The sequence below is a fragment of the Ornithorhynchus anatinus genome, chromosome X1 (genome assembly GCF_004115215.2).
Source record: "Ornithorhynchus anatinus isolate Pmale09 chromosome X1, mOrnAna1.pri.v4, whole genome shotgun sequence".
Taxonomy (NCBI): domain Eukaryota; kingdom Metazoa; phylum Chordata; class Mammalia; order Monotremata; family Ornithorhynchidae; genus Ornithorhynchus; species Ornithorhynchus anatinus.
In genome coordinates this window covers 87,230,966-87,252,497 of record NC_041749.1, presented here as the reverse complement: position 1 = coordinate 87,252,497, position 21,532 = coordinate 87,230,966, and the positions used below count along the sequence as shown (strand labels likewise).

The following is a 21,532-nucleotide window of genomic DNA, read 5'->3' as shown; positions in this document are numbered from 1 at the left end:
AGACTGTAAGCTCTTTATGGGCAGGAAATGTGTCTATTGCTATACTGTACTCTCCCGAACGCTTAGTACAGTGCTCTGCACACAGTAAGCGCTCAATAAATACGATTGAATGAATTAATGAAAGTACCACTGATTGGTTGATGGACTAGGAGTTCTCACGGACCCTCTTCCCGTGGTCCCGCCAAAATGGGGACCAGGCTACCAGCACCAACGAAGCAGAGCTGGAGAACGTGCTGAGTCTGTATATTAAAAGTTTAATGAGTTACGCGATCACAATCTCTTTTTCTTCAATCTACAGCGAGTATTTACACACGGACCTTCTCGTTGCAGCAACAGAGTCCTAGGCCTCACAACATTATCTACAGCCATTATTTCACTAGGTCAAAAAAAATCATGTTTTACATTAATCATTAATTCCGATTTGTAGCAGTCAGCACTGGGGCCGGGTGGGGTGGGAGGGGGTGAGGGGCAGGGGGACGTTCAGAAAATGTTCTGTTTGCAGGGCCAAGGGGTCTGGGTCAAGGGATGGCCATCCCACAGTGAAGCTCCTTCTTAAGAAAAACCTCTGCTGGGGTTGCTGGTGGACAGATTGCAGGGGGGTCCAATGAGCAGATGGAAGATGTTGGGAATGATGTGACAGGGCAAGGCCTTAGGAAGGACAGGATTGGTCCCAGGGCCCAGAGAGGCATGAGGGTCCCAAAATGACAAACGGGTGCCAACATCAGGAGAAAAACGAGAAGAGTACGCGCCCCGGGGGGTAACAGTCAGTTTTGAGCTCAGGGACCCGTGGTTGGCCATCCACGAGTCCAATTAAGGCCTTAAAGAAGAAAGCGTAAAAGGAAGGACTGCTGGTGCCGGCCCCCCGGGGAAGGATGGGTCACATGGGATTCGTAAATTTGGACCCAGCTGGGAGGGGACTCCCTCTTCGAGGTTCACTGCTGCAGCAGAGGAGTGAGAAGAGGTGCACAACTGAAGGAAGCAAGAGAAAGGAGGCCTGTTAAGCCAGGGAGAGTGAGGCAGGAAGTTGTCAAGCAAGAGGAGTGGGGAAAGAGGGGAAGTCTTGTTTCTGCTGCCACTGACTGAAACTTCCTTCAGTCAACGGAGCAGCAAACAGGAACAACTAAAGCCCCAGGGTTAATCCTAATGGGCTAGTAAAGTCATTACAGGAGCTCAGGCCCAGCTCCTTGAGGATCCAAGGGGAACAGTGCAGGGGCTGGTGCTTGGGGCCAGGCATGGCGACCAGTGAGCCACCGCTAGCTCGCCCCAAGGTCTGAGAAGCAGCGGAAGACAATGGCAGTACGTCCTGCCTGAGGGGCCTGGGCTGGGAGCGGCCAGGCAGATTTCAGGATTGGGGTCAGATGGTAGGCTGTGGACTCTAAGGCACAACATGCCCCTTTCCCCTCCTCAAGCTCATGTGCAATCCAGCTCCCAGAGGGCCTGGAACTCTGCCGGGACAGAGCCTGGCAGCAGCGAACCCTGGCCTCAGCCCTGTGAGGGAAGCTCCTTCAACTAAAGCCGGCTTGGAAAATGCCGGGGAAAAAATCATCTGTGAAAAAGAGATTTCCTAACTAGAGGATGCCCTTCCCCGCCTCCCGCCCTTCCCCACTGGGGCCATCTGCTCTTCCCCCGTCCCACAGGCATGTCGGTCTGAGAGAACCCGCTTCCCGAAGCGGGGGAAGTCGAGGGGCCCCGATGGGCCCGTCCTGGGGCCGTGGTCGAGGGGATGTGCAGGTCACAAATCGGTGACTTTGTTCTCCACGGAGGCAGCGATCTGCTGCAGGCGATAGCCCAGTTGCATCTTCTGAGCGGTTGGATCCTCTTCTAACGCAGTGATGATCTGAAATGCAAAGAGAGCTCATATCGCTTCTGAAGCCCATGACACAATGACCCCAGTCTGCCTCCTCCTTTCCTTCCTTCCCTCCTCCTGCCGTAGGGAGGAGGCAGGAGGCAAAAAAGTTTGGCCAGGGCACCCACGCCTCTTCCCACATCAACAACACTTCCATCCATTCCCCTTCTCATCTCTCTGGGAGACATCACCCCTGCCTGGGTCTTCTCCCATATGCCATTTGGGCGGGGACCTATTTATTGCCCAAGGATGCCGATTCTGCATTTTGAGCATGGCGGCAAATGCCTCTTTACCCCGCACTCTCTCCCACTCTGTGCTTCCAGTGGGGACTTGGTGAGGAAGAGCTACGACACTGATTAAGTGCTTTTCTAGGCATCCATCTCTGTGCTAAGAACTGGAGATTATACAGATAAAAAGTCCTTTTCCTGGCCCTGGAGCCAAGTGGTGGTGGGGGCGGGGTCCACAAAAGGCCCCTGCCAGAGCTGGATCCCAGAGGAAACAAGGGGAGTGGCAGCAGCGGTAGCAACAGTACCCGTTAAGTGCCTACTCTGTACACAGCAAGGGAGGTATTAGAGAACCTAAAAATAAAAGACGTAGTCCCCGCCCTCGAGGAGCTTACAATTTAATGGGGGAGTCAATTTAATGAGGAAGCAGCATGACCTAGTGGACAGAGCCCGGGCCTGGGAGTCAGAAGGTCCTGGATTCTAAACCCTGCTCCGCCACTTGTCTGCTCTTGGGCAAGTCACTTCACTTCTCTGAGCCTCAGTGACTTCATCTGTAAAATGGGAATCGAGACTGTGAGCCCAATGTGGCCCAGGACTCTGTCCACCCTGATTAACCTGTACCCATCCCAGCGCTAAGCACAGTGCCAGGCACATGGTAAGCGCTTGACAAAGACCGTAAAAAAAAAAGTAGCCATAAATTGCCAAAAACAGTCAGCTCTTCCATAATGTGGGCTTTCACTACGTGTTTTGGATAGAACGCTATTAGGGAAATAGCCGACTGGGGCAGAGTGCAATGGAAGGTGCCCATCGAGGCAAGCGCATTATTGCATGAGTTTTTAATGCAAGGTTTGTCAGTCATGTAACTTCTGTTTAGGAGAACTGAGTGTATAAAACAGATAAAAGAGTACTGAAGATGCGCGTGATTTTACAGAGTTGGCAACCGAATACATTCAGGGACAAACAGATCTGCCCAGGGTTGATGGGGTGACCTCAGGTCGTCCGAGGGGATAGCAGGAACCTGGGGGGGGGGGGGGGCGGGGGGGAATGAGGAAAAGAGTGGGGGGGGGGAGGAGAGGGAAAGGGACAAGGGACGTGGATACGTACCCTCTACTGGTGCACCATCTCCACCATCATCTGTGTCACCAGCACCAACCAGATGGCAGGATGGGCCAGCAGAGCTGGGGCCATCACTGCCTGGGCAGTGACAGCAGAAGACAGCGGCCCCGGCCACGGGAGGGAAGCAGCGGTTGCGTACACTGACCCTGCCGAGTTCCCCCCAGCCGCTGCTGCCCCTGAAACCCGCCTCATCCACTGATTGTCCAGCAGGCGGTCTGGATGACCAGGGGTGAGGTGGGCGAACAGCTTATCCTCCCTGGGTTCCTGGGCAGGGGAGCCGTGAGCCACTGGCCAGGCTCTGGCGTCAGTGGGGACAAGAAGGAATCAGTTCAAGTCTGCCAGGCTGGGGCACAGAGATAAAGCTAACATCTTGGCTCCTCTTCAGTCCCTTTCCGGCTGCAGCGGGAGGGGAGGGCTGGCTGCCTGCCCTGCCCACAGAGCTGTGGGAATAAAGCTAATGGCTTCGCCCGGTCAATGCCTATCTCATGGGAGCGACGGTCCCCCCGAGACCCAAGGAGCTGCAACCCCTGCTCCCGTCCCTAGTCTCTGCCCTGCCTATCTCTCGGGAGTGGCTACCCAGCTCTTTGCCTCCCAGTAGAGACCTCCGTTCCTACCCCCCGGACCCACTGTGAGCGGCAGGAATGGAACATGAAGCGAGTCAGGGATTGCGGGGAGGGGAGATTCCTCAAACTCTCTTCTTGAGGTTCAGAGGGCACTGACTCCCACCCTCTCTGAGTTAAGGCCCATCCAGGAGGCCAAGGACCTGCCCTAGAAAGGCAACTCTTGCCTCTTCCGCCAAGGACTTTCCAGATCCCTCTGAGCCAGTTGTGATCTATCACCCTGCCCTTCCTCTCCTTGGCAGATTTCGGGATTTTAGAACCTAATAAGAAACCGATGCAGCAGCAGGAGTTGGGCCTGCACCCACCTGGTCGTAGTACTTGTTGATGTACTTGTACAGTTCGTGGAGAGCTACCAGGGCATTGAGGTCACCTGAGTAATTCTAGAAAGAAAGAAGAACCAGGATCAGTCGGGGGCCAAGACGGGATCTCCCTAGGAGACAACTGGGACACCGGGCATGTGGAGTCGGCATTTGCACAAACCACAGCCCAGCTCACGAGACCCAGGGGGGCCTCCTTCCCCAGCCAGAGCGTGGCTGGCCTGGGGCAGAGTGGCCAGATCGTGGCCAGAGCGTGGCCGGCCTGGGACAGAGGATCTGGGTGGAGGCCTGCAACTGCAAGAATCATAGAGAATCCACTGTACCCTGGACAGCTCAGCGAGTGCTGAATTCATCTCCTGGTCGCTAGCAGAAATGGTTTGCCGAATGTCTGCGTAGTACCTGCCCGACGACAGCAGCGAGGACGTTAATGAGTTACCGTCCCTCCCGGTGGGTCCCCGGCCCCACAGCCAAAGGTCCCCAACTCCCTTCTCTGGGCGTACCTCTCCACCATCTGCTTGTAGCGAGGAATGTCTCGGGCATAGAGCAGCTTGTTGATGGGGGAGTCCTGTGGCCGAGACAGAGAGAGAGAGAGAGAGAGAGAGGCGAGACGAGAGAGGGCGTGAGGCAAGTCGGCCCCAGGGCGGGTGGGGGGTGTCAGAGCCACAGGCTCTGGCCACAGAAAACCCTCCTCACAGAGGTCATCTGGCCTGGCCTCGGCGGGCTGAGCACCAGGTCTCCCAGGAAGCCGCAGTCTGACTCCCGTGGAAAGCGTTGCCACTTGGGCCCCCGGGGGGGACTCGGCCTGGTCACATGTTGTGCCCCACATCCAGCCCAGCGCCATATGCCACCTCTGAAGCCAGCTTGGGGTGAGCTTGTCACTGTAGTTCCCAGGGAAATTATCCATAAACAAGCTCAGTCTCTCCCCTTGGTGGTCCCAGTTCCTAGGTATTGCAAAGGGACAGGACCCTTCAACACACCGGCCAGTGACCTCTCCCCACGGCCCCCCCATCCCCTTCTCGCCCCCAGCCAGGCAGATCCTTCCTGGGACATTCAGAACGACCATCAGCAGCCCCATTACTGCCCCCCAGCAGAATGGGTTTCAGTTCACTACCTCCAGGACTGACTAAGCACCTACCAGGAGCTTGGGGGACAGGCAGAAGAAGGACAAGATGCAACCATTAAAAGAGAGTAGGTATAACTCACCAACCCAAGTGGTTAAATTGACAACTGAATTGAATCAGTGGAGATTAACGGGTGTGGAGGGGTGGCCCGGTTTCACAAACCGAAGAGCCGGAAGCCAAAAACGTAATCTAGCCGAGAGCTGCAGATCCAAAAGAGTTCCAGGAACCGGAAGGTGGGGAGTGGCGGCAAGAGGCGGCTGGGGGGAAGGGGCCAGGGTGGGGCTGGGTGCTTCACTCCTAACTGGCCCAGGCTGCCAGGGTGGCAAAATGATCCATGATTCAGCAACATGTGCCCTAGTAGCCCAGCAGGGGAAGACGAGCCACCATCTGACCACCCCTGGGTGAGGGGGTAAATAATGGCTCCAAGATGCCACCACCATGAGTGACATTTTTCGCTTCAAATCCTCGTAGCATTGGTTACAACCGTCGCTAAAAGCAGGATGATTTACACCCCTGCCACTCACCATCATTTTACTGTATTGAGAAGGAGCATGGCCTTGTGGAACGATCCCAGTCTTGGCAGTCAGAGGGCCCGGGCTCTGATCCCAGCTCCACCACGGGTCTGCTGTGTGACCTTGAGCAAGTCACTTCACTTCTATGTGCCTCAGTTTCCTCATCTGTCAAATGGGGATTAAATCCCACTCCCTCCTTCCTAGACTGTGAGCCCCATGAGGGACAGAGGCTGGGTCTAACCTGATAACCTTGTATCTTCCCCAACACTTAGAACAAATACCCTAATTATTATTATTTTTGTATTAATACTCTATCTTTACCAAAACACAAAGAAACACAAAGTACTGTGTGGTACAGTCCAGTAGGACCAAGGCAACATAATAATAATAATAATAATGTTGGTATTTGTTAAGCGCTTACTATGTGCAGAGTACTGTTCTAAGCGCTGGGGTAGATACAGGATAATCAGGTTGTCCCACATGAGGCTCACAGTCTTGATACCCATTTTACAAATGAGGGAACTGAGGCCCAGAGAAGTGAAGGGACTTGCCCACAGTCACACAGCTGACAAGTGGCAGAGCTGGGATTCGAACCCATGACCTCTGGCTCCCAAGCCCATGCTCTTTCCACTGAGCCACGCTGCTTCTCTAACATGACTCCTGGACTGACGCCACGTACATGCACACAACCTAGGCTGAATCTACTTGCATCAATTTCTGGGTGGTATCATCCAGAACAGAGTCCTGTTACGGGAAGAATATTCCTTAATTCTTCTAATGGGTTCTGCCCGAATCACGTACTGAAAACACGTGCTAGACTGTAAGCTCCTTGTGGGCAGGGAACGTGTCTACCAACTCTGTTATACTGTTCTCTCCCAAGCACTTAGTACAGCACTCTGCACACAGTAAGCGCTCAATAAATACCATTGGATTGGTTGAGAGCATTGAAGTGAGGTGGCTGAAGGGACTGACATGACTGGAAAGGTGTTATTAATACATAGTGGATAATTTATATTAATTCATATATTAATAGAATTCATCAAGGAATTCACTCTGCCAATTGCTTGCTGGGTGACCTTGAGCAAGCCACTTAACTTCTCTGTGCCTCAGTCTCCTCAACTGCAAAATGGGAACTCAATCCTCCCCCCTCCTACTTAGACTGTGAGCTCTATGCGGGACAGGGACTGTGTCCAACCTGATAAACTTCTACCTGGCCCAGTACTTAGAACAGTGCTTGACACATAGTAAGCGCTTAACAAGTACCATTAAAAAAAAAAAATTGGGGAATGCATCCTGGGGAAAGTGGAGTTTTAGAAGAGCGTTTAAGGAAGGGTGGAATGTAAACTGCATGCAACTGAACAGGGAAGAAGTTTTGGAGTGGGGAAAAGACATGAAGAATGGGTCGGAGGCAGGAGAGCAGAAGGCTTGCTTGCAAGGTGGGCAGAGCACAGGTTGGGATGGAGAGGGAAAATGTAGAAAAAGGATGGGCATGAGGGAGCAGCATAGTAGTTCAGGATTCACGTTCACAGCAGCTGGATCCGAGAGGTCCCCAAGGTGTTGAAAATGCCCACTTGGGGACCAATGTTACATGCTGCTTTTCACCATGGCCAGGTCAAACCTCCCTGTCCTCAGCCCCTCATTACACTGAGGCAAGAAATGCCAGGCTTACAATAAATAGCATGGCATAGTGGATAGGGCACGGGCCTGGGAGTCAGGAATAAAAATAATAATGTTGGTATTTGTTAAGCGCTTACTATGTGCAGAGCACTGTTCTAAGCGCTGGGGTAGATACAGGGTAATCAGGTTATATCCTCTCATTATATCCCGGCTAGACTACTGTGTCAGCCTTCCCTCTGACCTCCCTTCCTCCTCTCTCGCCCCGCTCCGGTCTATTCTTCACTCCGCTGCCCGGCTCATCTTCCTGCAGAAACGATCTGGGCATGTCACTCCCCTTCTTAAACAACTCCAGTGGTTGCCTATCGACCTCCGCTCCAAACAAAAACTCCTCACTCTAGGCTTCTAGGCTCTCCATCACCTTGCCCCTTCCTACCTCTCCTCCCTTCTCTCTTTCTACCGCCCACCCCGCACGCTCCGCTCCTCCGCCGCCCACCTCCTCACCGTCCCTCGGTCTCGCCTATCCCGCCGTCGACCCCTGGGTCACGTCCTCCCGCGGTCCTGGAACACCCTCCCTCCTCACCTCCGCCAAACTGATTCTCTTTCCCTCTTCAAAACCTTACTTAAAAATCACCTCCTCCAAGAGGCGTTCCCAGACTGAGCTCCTCTTCCCCCTCTACTCCCTCTGCCATCCCCCCTTTACCTCTCCGCAGCTAAAGCCTCATTTTCCCCTTTTCCCTCTGCTCCTCCACCTCTCCCTTCCCATCCCCACAGCACTGTACTCGTCCGCTCAACTGTATATATTTTCGTTACCCTATTTATTTTGTTAATGAATTGTACATCGCCTCGATTCTATTTAGTTGCCATTGTTTTTACGAGATGTTCTTCCCCTTGACGCTGTTTAGTGCCATTGTTCTTGTCTGTCCGTCTCCCCCGATTAGACTGTAAGCCCGTCAAACGGCAGGGACTGTCTCTATCTGTTGCCGACTTGTTCATCCCAAGCGCTTAGTACAGTGCTCTGCACATAGTAAGCGCTCAATAAATACTATTGAATGAATGAATGAATGAATTCTTAATCCCCATTTTACAGATGAGGTAACTGAGGCACAGAGAAGTTAAGTGACTTGCCCACAGTCACACAGTTGACAAGTGGCAGATCGAGGATTTGAACCCATGACCTCTGACTCCCAAGCCTGTGCTCTTTCCACTGAGCCACGCTGCTTCCCTAAGGTCATGAGTTCTAATCCCGACTGTCACTTGCCTGGTGTGTGCCCTTGGGCAAGTCACTTCACTTCTCTGAGTCTCAATTACCTCACCTGTAAAAAATGGGGTTTGAGATTGTGAGCCCCACGTGGGATAGGGACTGTGTCCAACGCAATTTGCTTGCATCCACCCCAGCACTTAGTACAGTGCCTGGCATAGTAAGCACTTAATAAAGACCATAATTATTGTTATGGTTATCATTATTATTATAAGGATCTTGGCTGGTAGTGCATCAGCCCAACAGGCCCAACCAGGCGTCATCCAGTCCAAGTCTCAGAGGAAAGAGCAGAGTCACCAAACCCTCTCAAACTGCACTGTGATCTCAACCACTGGCAACCCTCTGCTAGGCAGGGCCCTTCCCTAATAATCAATAATAATTCTGATACTTGTTAAACACTTACTATGTGCCAAGCACTGTTCCAAGCACTGGGGTAGATACAAGTTAATCAGGTTGGACACGGTCCCTGTCCCACATGGGGCTCACAGTCTTACATCCCCAGTTGACGGATGAGGTAACTGAGGCCCAGAGAGTCAAGTTACTTGCCCAAAATCACACAGCAGACATGTGACAGAGCCGGGATTAGAACCCAGGTCCTTCTGATTCCCAGGCCCGAGCTCTATCCACTAAGCCTCCCTGAGCACCCAGTTCCCAGAATCACAGCAGCAGCCCCTTAGACCTCTGACTCAGCTCCCAGCTACGGGAAACACCCAGCAGAGGACTAAACGATCACCCCGCTAAGACCTCCCCAGCCCCAAGTTCTACCATAGGCCATGATAGCAGGCTCTGAGATCTCGGTGTGCTTCTTCACCTTCCCCCTCACCCATTTCCCTTCCTTTACAACCCTCTGAAAAAGCCACCTCCTACCGGAGGCCTTCCCTGATTAGCCCCTTCATTTTCTCAACCACCTCTGTCAATCAATCCATCAGCAGTATTTATTGAGGACCTAATGAGGGCTAAGCACCCATGCTAAACATTCGGGAGAGTGCAACAGAAGCAACATGCACCTTTACCACCCTCAAGGAGCTTAGGATCTAATAGTGGAGACAGGCCGATAAAAACGATCGACAAAGAGAGGCAACAGGAACAAGAAAAAGGATGTAGCAGGTAAAAATTCAAAGGATACAAATGAATAGTGGAATCAAAAATCAAATGCATAAATTAACATAAAAATAAAACACGCATGTATCTAAGTGCTGGAGATTGGAATAAAATTCTTCAGCACGCCTGTCTTTAGACTGATTTATTTCTTTACCAAGACACTTATGCCTGCTATTTATATTCTCTCACTCTTCACCATGGTATAAATATTTCATTTATAATTCATGCCAACTGTAATAATGATAATAGTGATATTTGTTAAATGCTTACTAAGCGTCAGAGATGGGGTAGATTGAAGATGATCAGGACGGAGACATTCCCTGCCCTACACAGGGCTCTCAATCTAAGGAGGAGGGAGAACAGGTATCGAATCTCCATTTGACAGCTGAGGAAACTGAAGTGCAGACAAATGAAGCGACTTGCCCAAAGTCACCGCAGGTGAGTGGCAGAACTGGGATTAGAACCCAGGTCCTCTGACTCAAAGGGGCGTGATCTTTCCATTAGACTGTAAGTGCCCCAAAGATGGGACTTGCCCCCTTTATTTCTTCTGGAAGTATCCCCCAGGCCACTATTACCGCTCTGTCAATCCTGATACTGTTAGTGAAGGTATTGATCCCTAGGCCCCCACATCTGCATGAAGCTCACTCCCATGTACTCCACATGCCAGTTTGACGCAGTCAGAGACCTGACGCACCTGCATTCAGAAAGTAACTTTTACTTCCCTCCCCCACCCTCGCCCCCAACCCCTCCAGCCCCCAGCTTACCCGGCCCAGTTTGTGGTCAGCAAGAGTGCAAGAGTCCATGAAAGTCTGGGCAATGACCAGGAGGACTGCATCCATGTTGTCCGACGTCTGGACGTCAAAAACAAACTGTGGGTTCTTGATTATGTTGATCCAGAACCGCAGGGGCAGGCTGGGAGTGGGGAGGGGGAAAAGGGGAAGAACAGCTGAATTGTTGCTGAATTGTACTTTCCAAGTGCTTAGTACAGTGCTCTGCACACAGTAAGCACTCAATCAATATGATTGAATAAATAAATACGATTGAATGAAAGAGCTGAGCGTGACAGCCCTGCCGGACCCCGTGGATTCCCCCCGCTCCCCCACCAGAGCAGGGTCTTTCCAGAGCCCACAGTCTGCAGAGCAATATTCTAGTTGCTTGGGCTCTGCCCTAATGTCCCACAACCAATTGGCTAACTGTATTTACTGAGTACTGTCCAGTAGAGAGTCCAAGACAGGCAGGACAGCTTAAGTCAATGACGTGGGCAAACTCTTGGGAGATTTTCCTCTCCTTTCCGCCACCCCGTCTCCTGCTGACCTCTCGGTCACCCTTCCCACCTGTTGGTCTTCCAGATGTGGATGGTCTCCGGGTCGGAGATCCCATGCTGCAGCGCCTGCTCATCCAGCAGGTCAAAGAAGTATTTGATAGCCAGCGGGACAGGGTGGCTTGTGCTGAGAATCACCTGGAACAGGTCATCCACAAACTTCTGCAGAGTACCCTGTGGGGAGGTGGGCATGGTGAGGGAGGGAGGAAGGGGAGGAGCGGCAGGGGAAGTATAAGAGGGGAAGGGAGGAGAAGCCATCCGATCCGACCCGATCTGTGGTCTGCCAGTGAAACCTCAAGCCTCCTCTTTTCAGACTCCCGGCACCCTGCTCCTCCCTCAAGTGCTCCCGCTCCCACCTTCATGGACAGGAGGCGGGTCAGGTAGATCTCAGGGATGGCCTTGGCTCGCTCTCGGTCCCGCAGGCTCCCCCGGCGGTGCTTGGGAAGTTCGGGCTCCTCAGAGGGCTTCACCAGGTGCCACAGTTTGACACCCCCCTCATCCACATCTTCCAGCATCGGTGTCTCTGCAACGGAGACTCCCAGAGTCCACCTCCTGCTCACAGTCCCTCCGGGGTCCTTCATTCTCCCATCACATGAGGACCCCAGTTGCGGTAGTCTGCGGTCCCTCCCCCCATCCAACTTCCCCTACGTCTGGGCCTCCTTTGGGAAGGCCTGTTTGGGCTGGGGATCAGAAGCACTTCTCGGGCCTACACAGAGCCTGGGGATCAGAGGCCAGGATTGGCACAGGCTGGGAGAACTTGGTGGGATCGTCCAACAAACCTACCAGGCTCCCCTGGGCCGCCCTCCCAGCGGGTTCCCCCGGGGGAATCCACCAGAGTCTCCTGAGTGCCAAGCCTAATGCATTGTGCTAGACGCTTGAGAAGTACTGAAAAACAAAGTAACCTCCTCTTTGTCCACAAAGGAATTACCCTCCAATGGGAGAGACAGACATAAAAACATTAACCGCCCCAGGAGTCAAAATAAATAACTGAGCTGATCAAAGGAGGGTGCAAATAAATCAGCTCAGAGTGCTGGGGAATTAATCGGGGAAAGCTTGCTTGCAGGGGGGTTCTCCTCAAATCAACTCCTGGCTACGGGGTATCCGGCCCCAATCTGTGCCACGCCACATGGACCATGAATACTCACTCTCTCCAGGGACAAAATCCTGGTTTTCCCGAGGAAAATGTTTGGTCAGACGAGGAACAAGGGCCACGGTTGCTCCATCGGGAACCTGCAAATAATAATAATAATAATGTTGGTATTTGTTAAGCGCTTACTATGTGCCGAGCACTGTTCTAAGCGCTGGGGTAGATACAGGGTAATCAGGTTGTCCCACGTGAGGCTCACAGTTAATCCCCATTTTACAGATGAGGTAACTGAGGCACAGAGAACTGAAGTGACTTGCCCAAGGTTACCCAGCAGGCAAAGCCAGGATTAAAACCTAGGTCCTCTAACTCCGGCCCAAGCTGTTTCCACTAGGCCATGTTGCTTCTCATGTGAGATGCATGCATCAGAGAGCATGTGGATTCAAGAATAAATGTGAGAAGAGACTGGACGTGAGGAGAGAATGTGTGTAGAAATTTGTGAGCATAACCACGTGTGAAAGCAAGTGACAGAAAGCCCAAGTGAGAGAGGGAACAAGAGAATGGGTGTATAAGAGTGCGTGAGAGTGTGAGGGCGAAAGACTCACATGTGGGACACAGCATAAAAGAACACAAGTGAGAGAAAGCAATGAAAGAGTATATGCAAGAGGTGAGAATGTGAGAGTGTAAAAGTGGATATGTGAGAAAGTTCATGAGAAAAAGTGTGCTAGCGTGAGAGCATGAGGGAACGAGAAGTACAAGTGTTGGAGTAAGTTTATGAGCATGTGTGTGAGAGTTTGTGCATGTTTGCATGAATGTAAGTGTGTAAGGAGATACTCCCATGTATAGTAGATGTCAGGGGAGGGAATCAGGGGTAAATATTTGGGTTTTGTATTTCAAAGGGCTTCCTGGGTCACCCCATGCCTCCTGCGCTCTTCCTCGTCCCAGCCCTGAGCGGGACCCATGTTATGGGGGGAAACTGGGAGTAGGATGGAGGGTCTTGCATGGGTCACCCAGAGAAGTTGGGTTGGAAACAACCCTCAAAGTCTGGCGGTCTCACTCCCCACCTTAACGCACATACGCACGCGCGCACGCATACACGCAAACACACACACACCTTGTAGTGCTGCAGTGTGTTAAGCCTCTTCCAAGTGCCTTGGACAACAGAGGTCACATCCTCATCAGACAGGATCAGGTGGCCGGCCACCCCTGATCGCCATTCTGGGGGAGAGAGGGGGGACAGAGTTAGGGCATCTGCAGGCAGAGTCCCACTGACTTTGCAGAAACAGAAGAGGAAGGGGCTACATGGGGGACCACCCCACCCCCACCCGACACAACATTCAGACCTCCCAGTCTGAAGAAGAAGGGGCTCAGGGGAGTTTGGTCCCATGATTCCAGATCAATTCAAGGCCTTTTCACCACAAACCCCATTCCTGTTCTGGCCCCTGCCCATCCTTAGCCCTGATGTTCATCTGTCCTCCTTCCTTTTCCATGGGAAGATACCCTGTGGTTTATACTTACCAAGGACAGGAGTCAGAACCGTAAGCCTCTGACCCTTACTACCAACTGGTGGCACAAACTGGGCTTTCAATTCCCACTCTCGCTCATCCTTCCCTCACTCCTGCCTCTCTCAGCCCACTTGTCCAACCCTGCTCCTCTTTCTGCTCTCCCCATTCTAGCCCTTAGACCCCCTCACCAACATCCAGAGCGTCAGGATCCGGCCGGAGACCAACCAGGGTCCCTTTGTAGACCTGGTCCAGGACTTTTTCCTTCACCTGGGTGATGGTGTCACAGTCAAGCACCTTCACAGATACACCCTGAGTCTCTTCAGCTCCTCCCGCCGCACTCCCTGCCTGAGTCACGGCATTTAGAGTCTGTGGGAGACAGAGACAGAGGTGGCCAGCCGCAACAGAGGCCCTGTTGTACAGAGGTCCTGGAGAGCAATCTGCCAAGGAAAGTCCCCAAAAGCCCAGCTGGTCCAGGCCTGCCACCTCCCCTCTTTTCCCTAACTCCTCACCCCGGAGCTCATTCCCAGAACGCCCTAGCTCTTGCTATACAAACGTAGCTTGGGTTGGGGGCAGGGGATTGGTGGTGAAGGGGGTAGAAAGCCAGTAGTCCCAGCCATTTTGGCATCTTCCAATCCTGCCTGGGATGCCCCTGGGCCCTTAGTAGAAGGGGGATGGGATCTTGGGTGGAGAAATGACTTGGCCCCACCATCTGGAATTCGCTTTGCTTCCTGTGCCCTCCATCACGCTAGCCTGGGGCCTGCGTAATGGGGACGGCCAGCAGCCACGGTTGAGGGGAAGGAGAGGAGCTGCAGGAGAAAAGCCTCTCCTGCTTCCATACCACCCTTGAAGCCTCTAACACAATCTGGAGGAGAGGGGTGGCAGGGGGAGAACTTGCCCTCGTGGGAGCCTCTGAATGTGCCCAGCACAAGGTCCTGCCCCGGCTCCATCCTATAATATCCTGAGCCTGCCCCAACCCTGTTTGCAGCTGCCTGCCTCTTCTCTCCAGACTCTCCAGTCCCGGGCCTCACCAGAGTGTGGTATTCTAGGTCCTCCCGGAGCAATCGGTTGTCGTTCAGTGTGTATTTGGCTTTTCCCGTCACCCCATCCACGGGGCCCTTGTCCACTTGGTGTTTGATCCCCCTGAAGAGCATGTAGAGTGGTTCACCCACCGAGTCCTGAGAACAGAAGAGAAGGTCAGACACAGGCTCGGTCGTCCCAGGGGTAAGGAGGTTGGTGGGGGGGAGCCTATGAGAGAAACTTTCCCAACTCTCGTTCCTCCTCCAGGAGGTCCCGAGCCTGTCAGAAATCCTTGGAACCCAGGGCCACCCAACCAAAGAGGCCTCCCTGATCCCATCTGGAGCTGGGCTGAGACAGGGGATGCAGCCCACCCTGATTTCTGCCACCTCCTTGGCTCCTCCCGTTCGTTCTCCCCACGTCCTTACCCTCACAAAGGTATAGAGGCAAATGGACATCCAGTTAGTGAGCAGCTTCTCCACTACGGTTTCGGTCCTGAGAAGGGAAGGAGAGCCACAGGCCCCGGTGTCAGCTTAGGGCGAGATGCTGGAAGGACCAGCTCCTGGTGGGGAAGGCCAGGTTCTGTCCCCGCTGCCCCAAGGATCCAAGCCTGAGACAGCAAACTCTGTGGCAACCACCCAGGTGTTCTCGTGGCAGCGACTCCGAGAAGGACACTCTGCCAGGCCAAAGCCGAGAATCTGAAGGACCCGGACCATGTCAGGCCCAGCGCCACGTGCAGCCTGGCTCTCTGGGGGCACTGGGACTCTTACCTACGCAGCATCAGCTTGGGGTTTTTGGCCACATACTGCTCCACAAGGTCACTGAGCAGCGTCTTGAGGATGTCAGTGAAGTATTCAAGTTTGCCATGAAGGGCCACGGTCAAGAGGGAGGCAACATAGGCCCGGTCCCGGGGGGAGAAAGTCCGTTGGCACTCCAAGGTGTGGATAAACTGGGGAGAGAGGAAGAGTCTGGATGGACAGAGGCCCCCAACTCTCTCTCCCTCCCAGTGTTTGGCACTTTCTGTACCACACAGCCTGGTCTCCCCGCCTCTCTCTGGGGCTATACTCTCGTGGCAGCAAGGAGAGAGGTACCTTGGTGAGGAAGAGCTTGCTATTGAGGAGGTTGGAGAGTTGCACCAAGCCCTGCTCCACTGTCTGGCGGCGACATGTGGGCACATCCAGGTCCCTCTGCAGCGGCGACTCGCGATGCCCCGGGAAGAAGACTCGTTCTGCGTATGACTTGTAATCCAAGAAGGGGATCCCGCTGCCCACGAGGTCACTGGTGAGGTCTGTCATCTCTGTCATCAGATCTGCCAGGAAACACCAGCCACCTCAGGAGGGCCCAAGGGCCAAAAGTCTGGTGCCCCATGGAAGGGGGAAAGAGGTTCTGGGGCCAGCAGCCAAGAGGTTGGCGGGGGGCGGTGGGGTGAAGGGAGAGGCTGGGGGCACTGAGCTAGGACCCAGGGGATGGCAGGAGGGTCAGTGGTGAGACTCACCGGTAAACTCCTTCTTGCAGCGGTCTCGGACGCTGGTTTCCAGATTCTCCAGTTGGATTTGAACTTTCTTGTAATCTCTGAGGGCCTGTTTGCTCTTTCGTCTGCAGCACAGAGCGGAAGAGAGCTCGCTGGGGTTGAGGACAGGGGCGCTCCCTCAGCCCCAGGTATGGAGTGAGATCATGGTGCAGGGTACATGCCCTCCCCCTCCCTGTCCCCAACCAGGACGCACCTGTAGATGAAGACAATGATGAGGACGACAAGGGCCACGAGGGACGCGCCAACCCCTAGGCCGACCTGAGCCTCCACGGGGAAGGCAAGGGGATTCTCCGTGTCATACTGCACACGGCCCAACCTGAACTGCAAGTTCCCCATCTGGACCTGCAGGAGGAAACAAAGCTGAGGAGGCTGTGGGGAAAACCTCCCCTGTCACGCCTCACCATCTTCTTCCCTATTCTCACCTCCCCTGCCTTTCAACCCACAACCCTTTGGCATCACTGATCTCTTACCGTGAACTCTGGGAGCGTTTCTGGCCCCTCACCAGAAGCTCGGGGCTGGGGGGCTGGCTGCTCGGCTGGAGGCTCACAATACAGGTGGTTCTTGGTCAGCGTCTTCACCAGGCAGGACCCCTTGCCAATCATAGCCACCACCTCTTCCTTGGAGATCGCCAAGTCCAGGTTCTCTCCCTGGGATGTAGGAGAAAGGCCAGGTTAAACTGGCCTCCTTCTCTATCCCCAGGTCCCCAAAACGCCTTCTTTTTTTTCCCTCTTACGGTATTTGTTAAACGCTTACTAAGCGTCGAGCACTGTTCTAAGTGCCGGGGTAGATACAAGGTTATCAGATTGGACACAGTCGCTGTCCCACTTGGGGCTCACAGTCTAAGTAGGAGGGAGGAGGACTGAATCCCCATTTTACAGTTGAGGAAACTGAGGCATAGGGAAGTTATGTGACTTGCCCAAGGTCACACAGCAAGCAACTGGTAAAGCTGGGATTAGAAGCCAGGTCCTCAGACTTCCAGGCCCATACTCTTTCCGCTAGCCTCTAAAAGCCCATGCTCCTCTCCCTTCCCTCACTTCTACAGTCCCTCCCTCTTCCCTGCTTTCCCCCAAGCCACCCTTACTAGCCTCAGTCATTCCTGGCTCCCTTGCCCTGTTCCCTAACCCCAATCCTCTCTTTCTCCTCCAGTGACAGGGCAGCCCAGTCAAAGGGAGGGAAATGGGGCCGAACGGGCCCAGCTCAAGGGAGGGGGAAGAATGGCAGGAGGGGTGGGGGAGGTCCGTCACCTCCACAGAGAGGACGCTGCCCGGTTTATGTCTGTAGGGCTTGGCGGGGTCTTCGGCATTGAGGTGCCTCAGAGTCGGGTTGGCTTCATAAGAGAACTGGGATGGATGGAGGGAGTTGAAGTCAAAGCGCAGGTTGTCCAGGATAAATTCCAGCCGGATGCGGGCATTCTCTAGCTTCAGATGGATGGCCGGTGTTTTGCAGATGATGAGTTGGGAGGAGTTGATGAGACATGGCTCCTCGAACTGGGGACAGGGAAGGAGATGATTTAGCGAGATGGAAAGGTGAGAGCCCCAAAGGGCATCTGCCTGCCCATTTGTCCCCCTTAAGTGGCCCCCAACATCAAAATCACCACCACTCGGTGACTGTGTGCCCACGGGGGACTGTGGCTAAGTCAGGTGATGTGGGAGGGAGCTATGGAACTGAGGCTAAACATGGTCCTGGCCCTCGCAGTTTACTGTGGAGGGAGGAGACAAAATGCAAAAATCAAGGTTCGAATGAGTGAATAGGTTTGCCTAGGATAATGCAGAGACAAAAAGCCTCCCAGAAAGCCCCATACTAACATATACTGAAAACAGTCTTGGGAGAGGAAGCTGGAGCTGGTTCATCCGGCAAAGTTTCCTGGAGGAAGATTTGGACTGAAATGGGGAAAGAGATGCAAATGGGGAGGGAAAAGGAGGGGGCAATGGTGAAATGGGAAGGAAAGCTGGAACAGAAATTGAGGGAAGGGAAAGGGGGAATGGGTGGCTGAAGAAGTCGGAGGGGGCATGGGAGAAAGCAGGGAGTGGAGCGGCTGGTGGGGTGTTGGGTGGCAGGAACAGATGCTCTGGCTACAACATGCAGGAGGGATTCAAGGGAGAGAAGCTGAAAGAAATCATCTTCTGGGTCTTGGGCTCAGACTCTGCTTGGCTGTCATGCCCTGCGCTCCAGATGGTTATGGAGGTGGAGCCCGAACCCCAACCTCACCCCTGCCCTGCCCCCAAACCAAGGCTTACTAGCTGGACACTGCACAGGGCATCCGAGGGGCACTCCGTCTCCGGGAACATCCTCCGCTTCCGCCCCAGCCCCCGGCGCCGGCGCCGCTGCTCCCAAGGTGACACGGTGACCCGGATGCGAGGGGTCTGCACCACATCCAGATTCTGCCCGTGAACACGGATCTCCCGGCCCCCACTGCAAAATAGACCTCTTATTTGCAGTCCGAAGAGTCCCTCCACGGCTCTTCCAAAGCCACTCTCCGCCCTCACCCCGTGGCCCGCCCCCAACAGGGTAGGCTCTTTCCTGCTCTGAGGCAGAGCCCCTGACCCTATCTCCCCATGACAACTCCTGGATATCTTCTCCCTCGCTCCGCTTCATCTCCACTGTGAAATGCAGCCCCATCAATCACAATTCTCAAAGGCATGGCCCCTCAGTCCCCCACCCCACCCATGGAAGGCACGGGTCCCCCTACCTGAAGAAACTCTTGGCTGGGCCAGCAGAGGTGAGGTTGGGGTTAGGGGTGTATTGGAACAGGTGGTGGACTCGCCGCTCAGCATCTCCAAACTGCACAGTGACCTGCAGGGCCCTGGACCCATTGCTGGGGCTGGTCTGACACTGGAGCTCCTTCTCTTGCAACTCCGAGGAGGAGCTGAGTCCACCGGGGCCGGACAAGAGGGGAAGGGAAGAAGGGCTAGGTAAGGGCCGGGCAGACCTCGGGTGACCTTCCTCCGGCCCAAGGGCTACGGGAGGAAAGGTGCTACCGCAGTCCCCTTCCCTCCCTCGTCGGCCAATCCCAGATGAGGAGTTCGGGGCTGGTAGTGGTTGCCGAGCTGCTTCCCCAAGGTGAGGAGACTGTCACTCTCACAATGCCTACCGCGCTCTAGAGATCCAAAGTCTGAGCAAGTAGGAAAGAGGATGGGGAGCGGGTAGGAAACAGGGAGGAGGGCAAGGAAACAGAAACAGGGATAAGGAAAGTGAGAGAGGGACAGGAAATAAGGGAGAGGGAAGGAAGGGGACAAAGAGAAAGGGAAGCGAAAGGAAGAGAGATGGGAAAAGCTCCACAGCTGCCCCTCATCCTTGGCTCATCACCCTCTGTGCCCCACTGCACACCCACCCATGCCCCCCGCCCCAACAATTCCCAATCAAACAGGAGCCATATCCTCCCTCATGCTTGCCTACCATGGCACCCTGAGTCTTTCCTGTTGCCCCCTTGCCCCTGTTCCCCCCCCCCGCCCTTCAGGTTCCTAAGATGGGGCAGGAAGGCAGAGGAAGGAAGAACAGATGATAGGAAGAATACAGGAAGATGGGAAAGAGGAAGCCCTGACGGTTGCCCTTACAGGTGACAGGGAAGGTCTCCCACCATCACACGGATGTCAGTCAGCCGACCGGTCAGCAGCTTGGAGCCTGTCAGGGTCAGACATGTGCCCCCGGCCTTGGGACCTCGAGTGGGGAAGATGGACGTCAGCTCTGGGTTCTGAAGGCACAAGAGAGAGAAAGAGAGAGAAGGAAGCAAAAGACAGGAACGCCACCCTGTCCCCCCAACCCCCTTCTTTCTTTCTCTCTCTCTCACACACACACACACACAGAGCACCAACACACACACACAGAGCACCAATGGATAAGAGGGGCTTAAGCTTCTGGACCCAAGTCTTCTAGGGACCAGACAGGAAGCTCCTGGAGGTTCCAAGGCTAAGGGTGGGCAGGAAATGGAAAGGAAGGGCTTGGAGGAAAGCGGAAGAGAAACAGAGGATGTGGAGGAGGCAGGGGGCCCGGGCATCAGGGCGCTAGCCCAGTCAACCTACCTGGTAGGTGAATTTTTGGACAGAGATGCCATGCCCGCCCCCGGGGACTTCCACAACGACGTAACCCTCCTTTTCTTCCTTGCTCTCACCAGTGACGCACACAATACTGCAGGAGAAAGAGACATCACAGTCCAAGTCACTGTTCACAATTTCCTCTGCACCCGCCCACACATTAGCCCTCCTACCCTGGATCTTTGTGGGGGGCCCAGCCACTCCTCCCTCCACTATATCCCCTTCCCCAGCTTCAGGCCCACCTGGACCCAGCCTCCCCGAGTCTCAGCTGGTCAGCAATTTTCCCCTATCCTCAAGGGCTGAACTGAGAGACAAGAAGAGCCCCAGCTATAGGGTGGCAGAAGTGGTGACACTGTTTTAATAATAATAACAATTATTATGGTATTTGCTAAGCACTCGCTATGTGCCAAGCACTGTTCTAAGCGCTGGGATAGATACAAGGTAATGAGGTTGCCCCACGTGGGGCTCACAGTCTCAATCCCCATTTTATAGATGAGGTAACTGAGGCACAGAGAACTTAAGTGACTTGCCCAAGGTCACACAACAGACAAGTGGCAGAGCCGGGATTAGAACCCAAGCCCGTGCTCTTGCCACTGGGCCGTGTTTTCATCGGCCCCTCTCCCCTCTTCCCCACGCTGGATAGCCGAGGGCTAAAACTCCTACGCATGACCCAAAGGACAAGGTCTTCTGTCAGCTGCCACCCTCTACCAATCCGCTCTCTTCCATTACACTTCTCTGATCCTCCCAAGCAAACCTTCTAAGCAATTCTCCAGCCTCTCACCATTTCTCACAACCTTCCTCCTGGTCTGGAGAAACCTTCCCTCCCCCAGCAACTTGGGCAAATCAAGATCTGTCCCTTCTTGAGAGCCTTCCTTAAATTAAAAAAAAAAACCCACCCAAAATACCTCCTCCTGGAGGCCTTCCCTGATTAACCCCACCTTCCTAGTCCTGCCATCCTGCAGCCCCCCTCAGCATCCATGGGTTTATCTGATGATTTATTGTAGATTTCTTTATCGACTTGGGCTTGTTAGCCGTATCTACCCTCCCACTCTTTCAATGATTTTAGCTGCATCAGCGTCTGCGTGCTGTCTTTTCCATTTGCCTGGCAGCTCCTCGAAGGCAGGGCTTGCATCTTTCAACTTGTGTGCCCATCCACCCCCCTCCCCCCGCCCGAAGCAACTAGAACCCAGGCCATGCTATTGAAGAAAATAAAGGTCCCTCCCCAAGCAGCAGGGCGGCCTCCAACCGCAAAGAGAATCTGGCCCGCAGTACCTGCTCGAGACCTCGTATTCCTGAGCATCCACGGCACAAGGG

General features: G+C 54.0%; 1 protein-coding gene across 1 annotated transcript in view; it reads right to left on the bottom strand.

The window, feature by feature from the left end:
• Positions 1-234: 234 nt before the first annotated feature.
• The window catches only part of PLXNB1 (plexin B1), a 42,199-nt gene continuing 20,901 nt past the window's right edge, over positions 235-21,532 (bottom strand). Inside the window, exons 5-27 of the mRNA XM_029051106.1 lie at positions 21,491-21,528; positions 20,207-20,312; positions 19,742-19,878; positions 18,877-19,053; positions 18,425-18,599; positions 17,432-17,674; positions 16,658-16,834; positions 16,381-16,529; positions 16,152-16,252; positions 15,748-15,965; positions 15,427-15,605; positions 15,085-15,151; positions 14,671-14,817; positions 13,831-14,008; positions 13,252-13,355; positions 12,199-12,283; positions 11,410-11,576; positions 11,067-11,227; positions 10,497-10,644; positions 4,624-4,688; positions 4,447-4,522; positions 4,112-4,186; positions 235-1,837 (exon numbers count right to left, since the gene is read on the bottom strand). Of these exons, the coding sequence (XP_028906939.1) occupies positions 1,733-1,837; positions 4,112-4,186; positions 4,447-4,522; positions 4,624-4,688; positions 10,497-10,644; positions 11,067-11,227; positions 11,410-11,576; positions 12,199-12,283; positions 13,252-13,355; positions 13,831-14,008; positions 14,671-14,817; positions 15,085-15,151; positions 15,427-15,605; positions 15,748-15,965; positions 16,152-16,252; positions 16,381-16,529; positions 16,658-16,834; positions 17,432-17,674; positions 18,425-18,599; positions 18,877-19,053; positions 19,742-19,878; positions 20,207-20,312; positions 21,491-21,528 (3,078 nt within the window). The 3' untranslated portion in view covers positions 235-1,732. The remainder of the gene's footprint in view (positions 1,838-4,111; positions 4,187-4,446; positions 4,523-4,623; positions 4,689-10,496; positions 10,645-11,066; positions 11,228-11,409; positions 11,577-12,198; positions 12,284-13,251; positions 13,356-13,830; positions 14,009-14,670; positions 14,818-15,084; positions 15,152-15,426; positions 15,606-15,747; positions 15,966-16,151; positions 16,253-16,380; positions 16,530-16,657; positions 16,835-17,431; positions 17,675-18,424; positions 18,600-18,876; positions 19,054-19,741; positions 19,879-20,206; positions 20,313-21,490; positions 21,529-21,532) is intronic.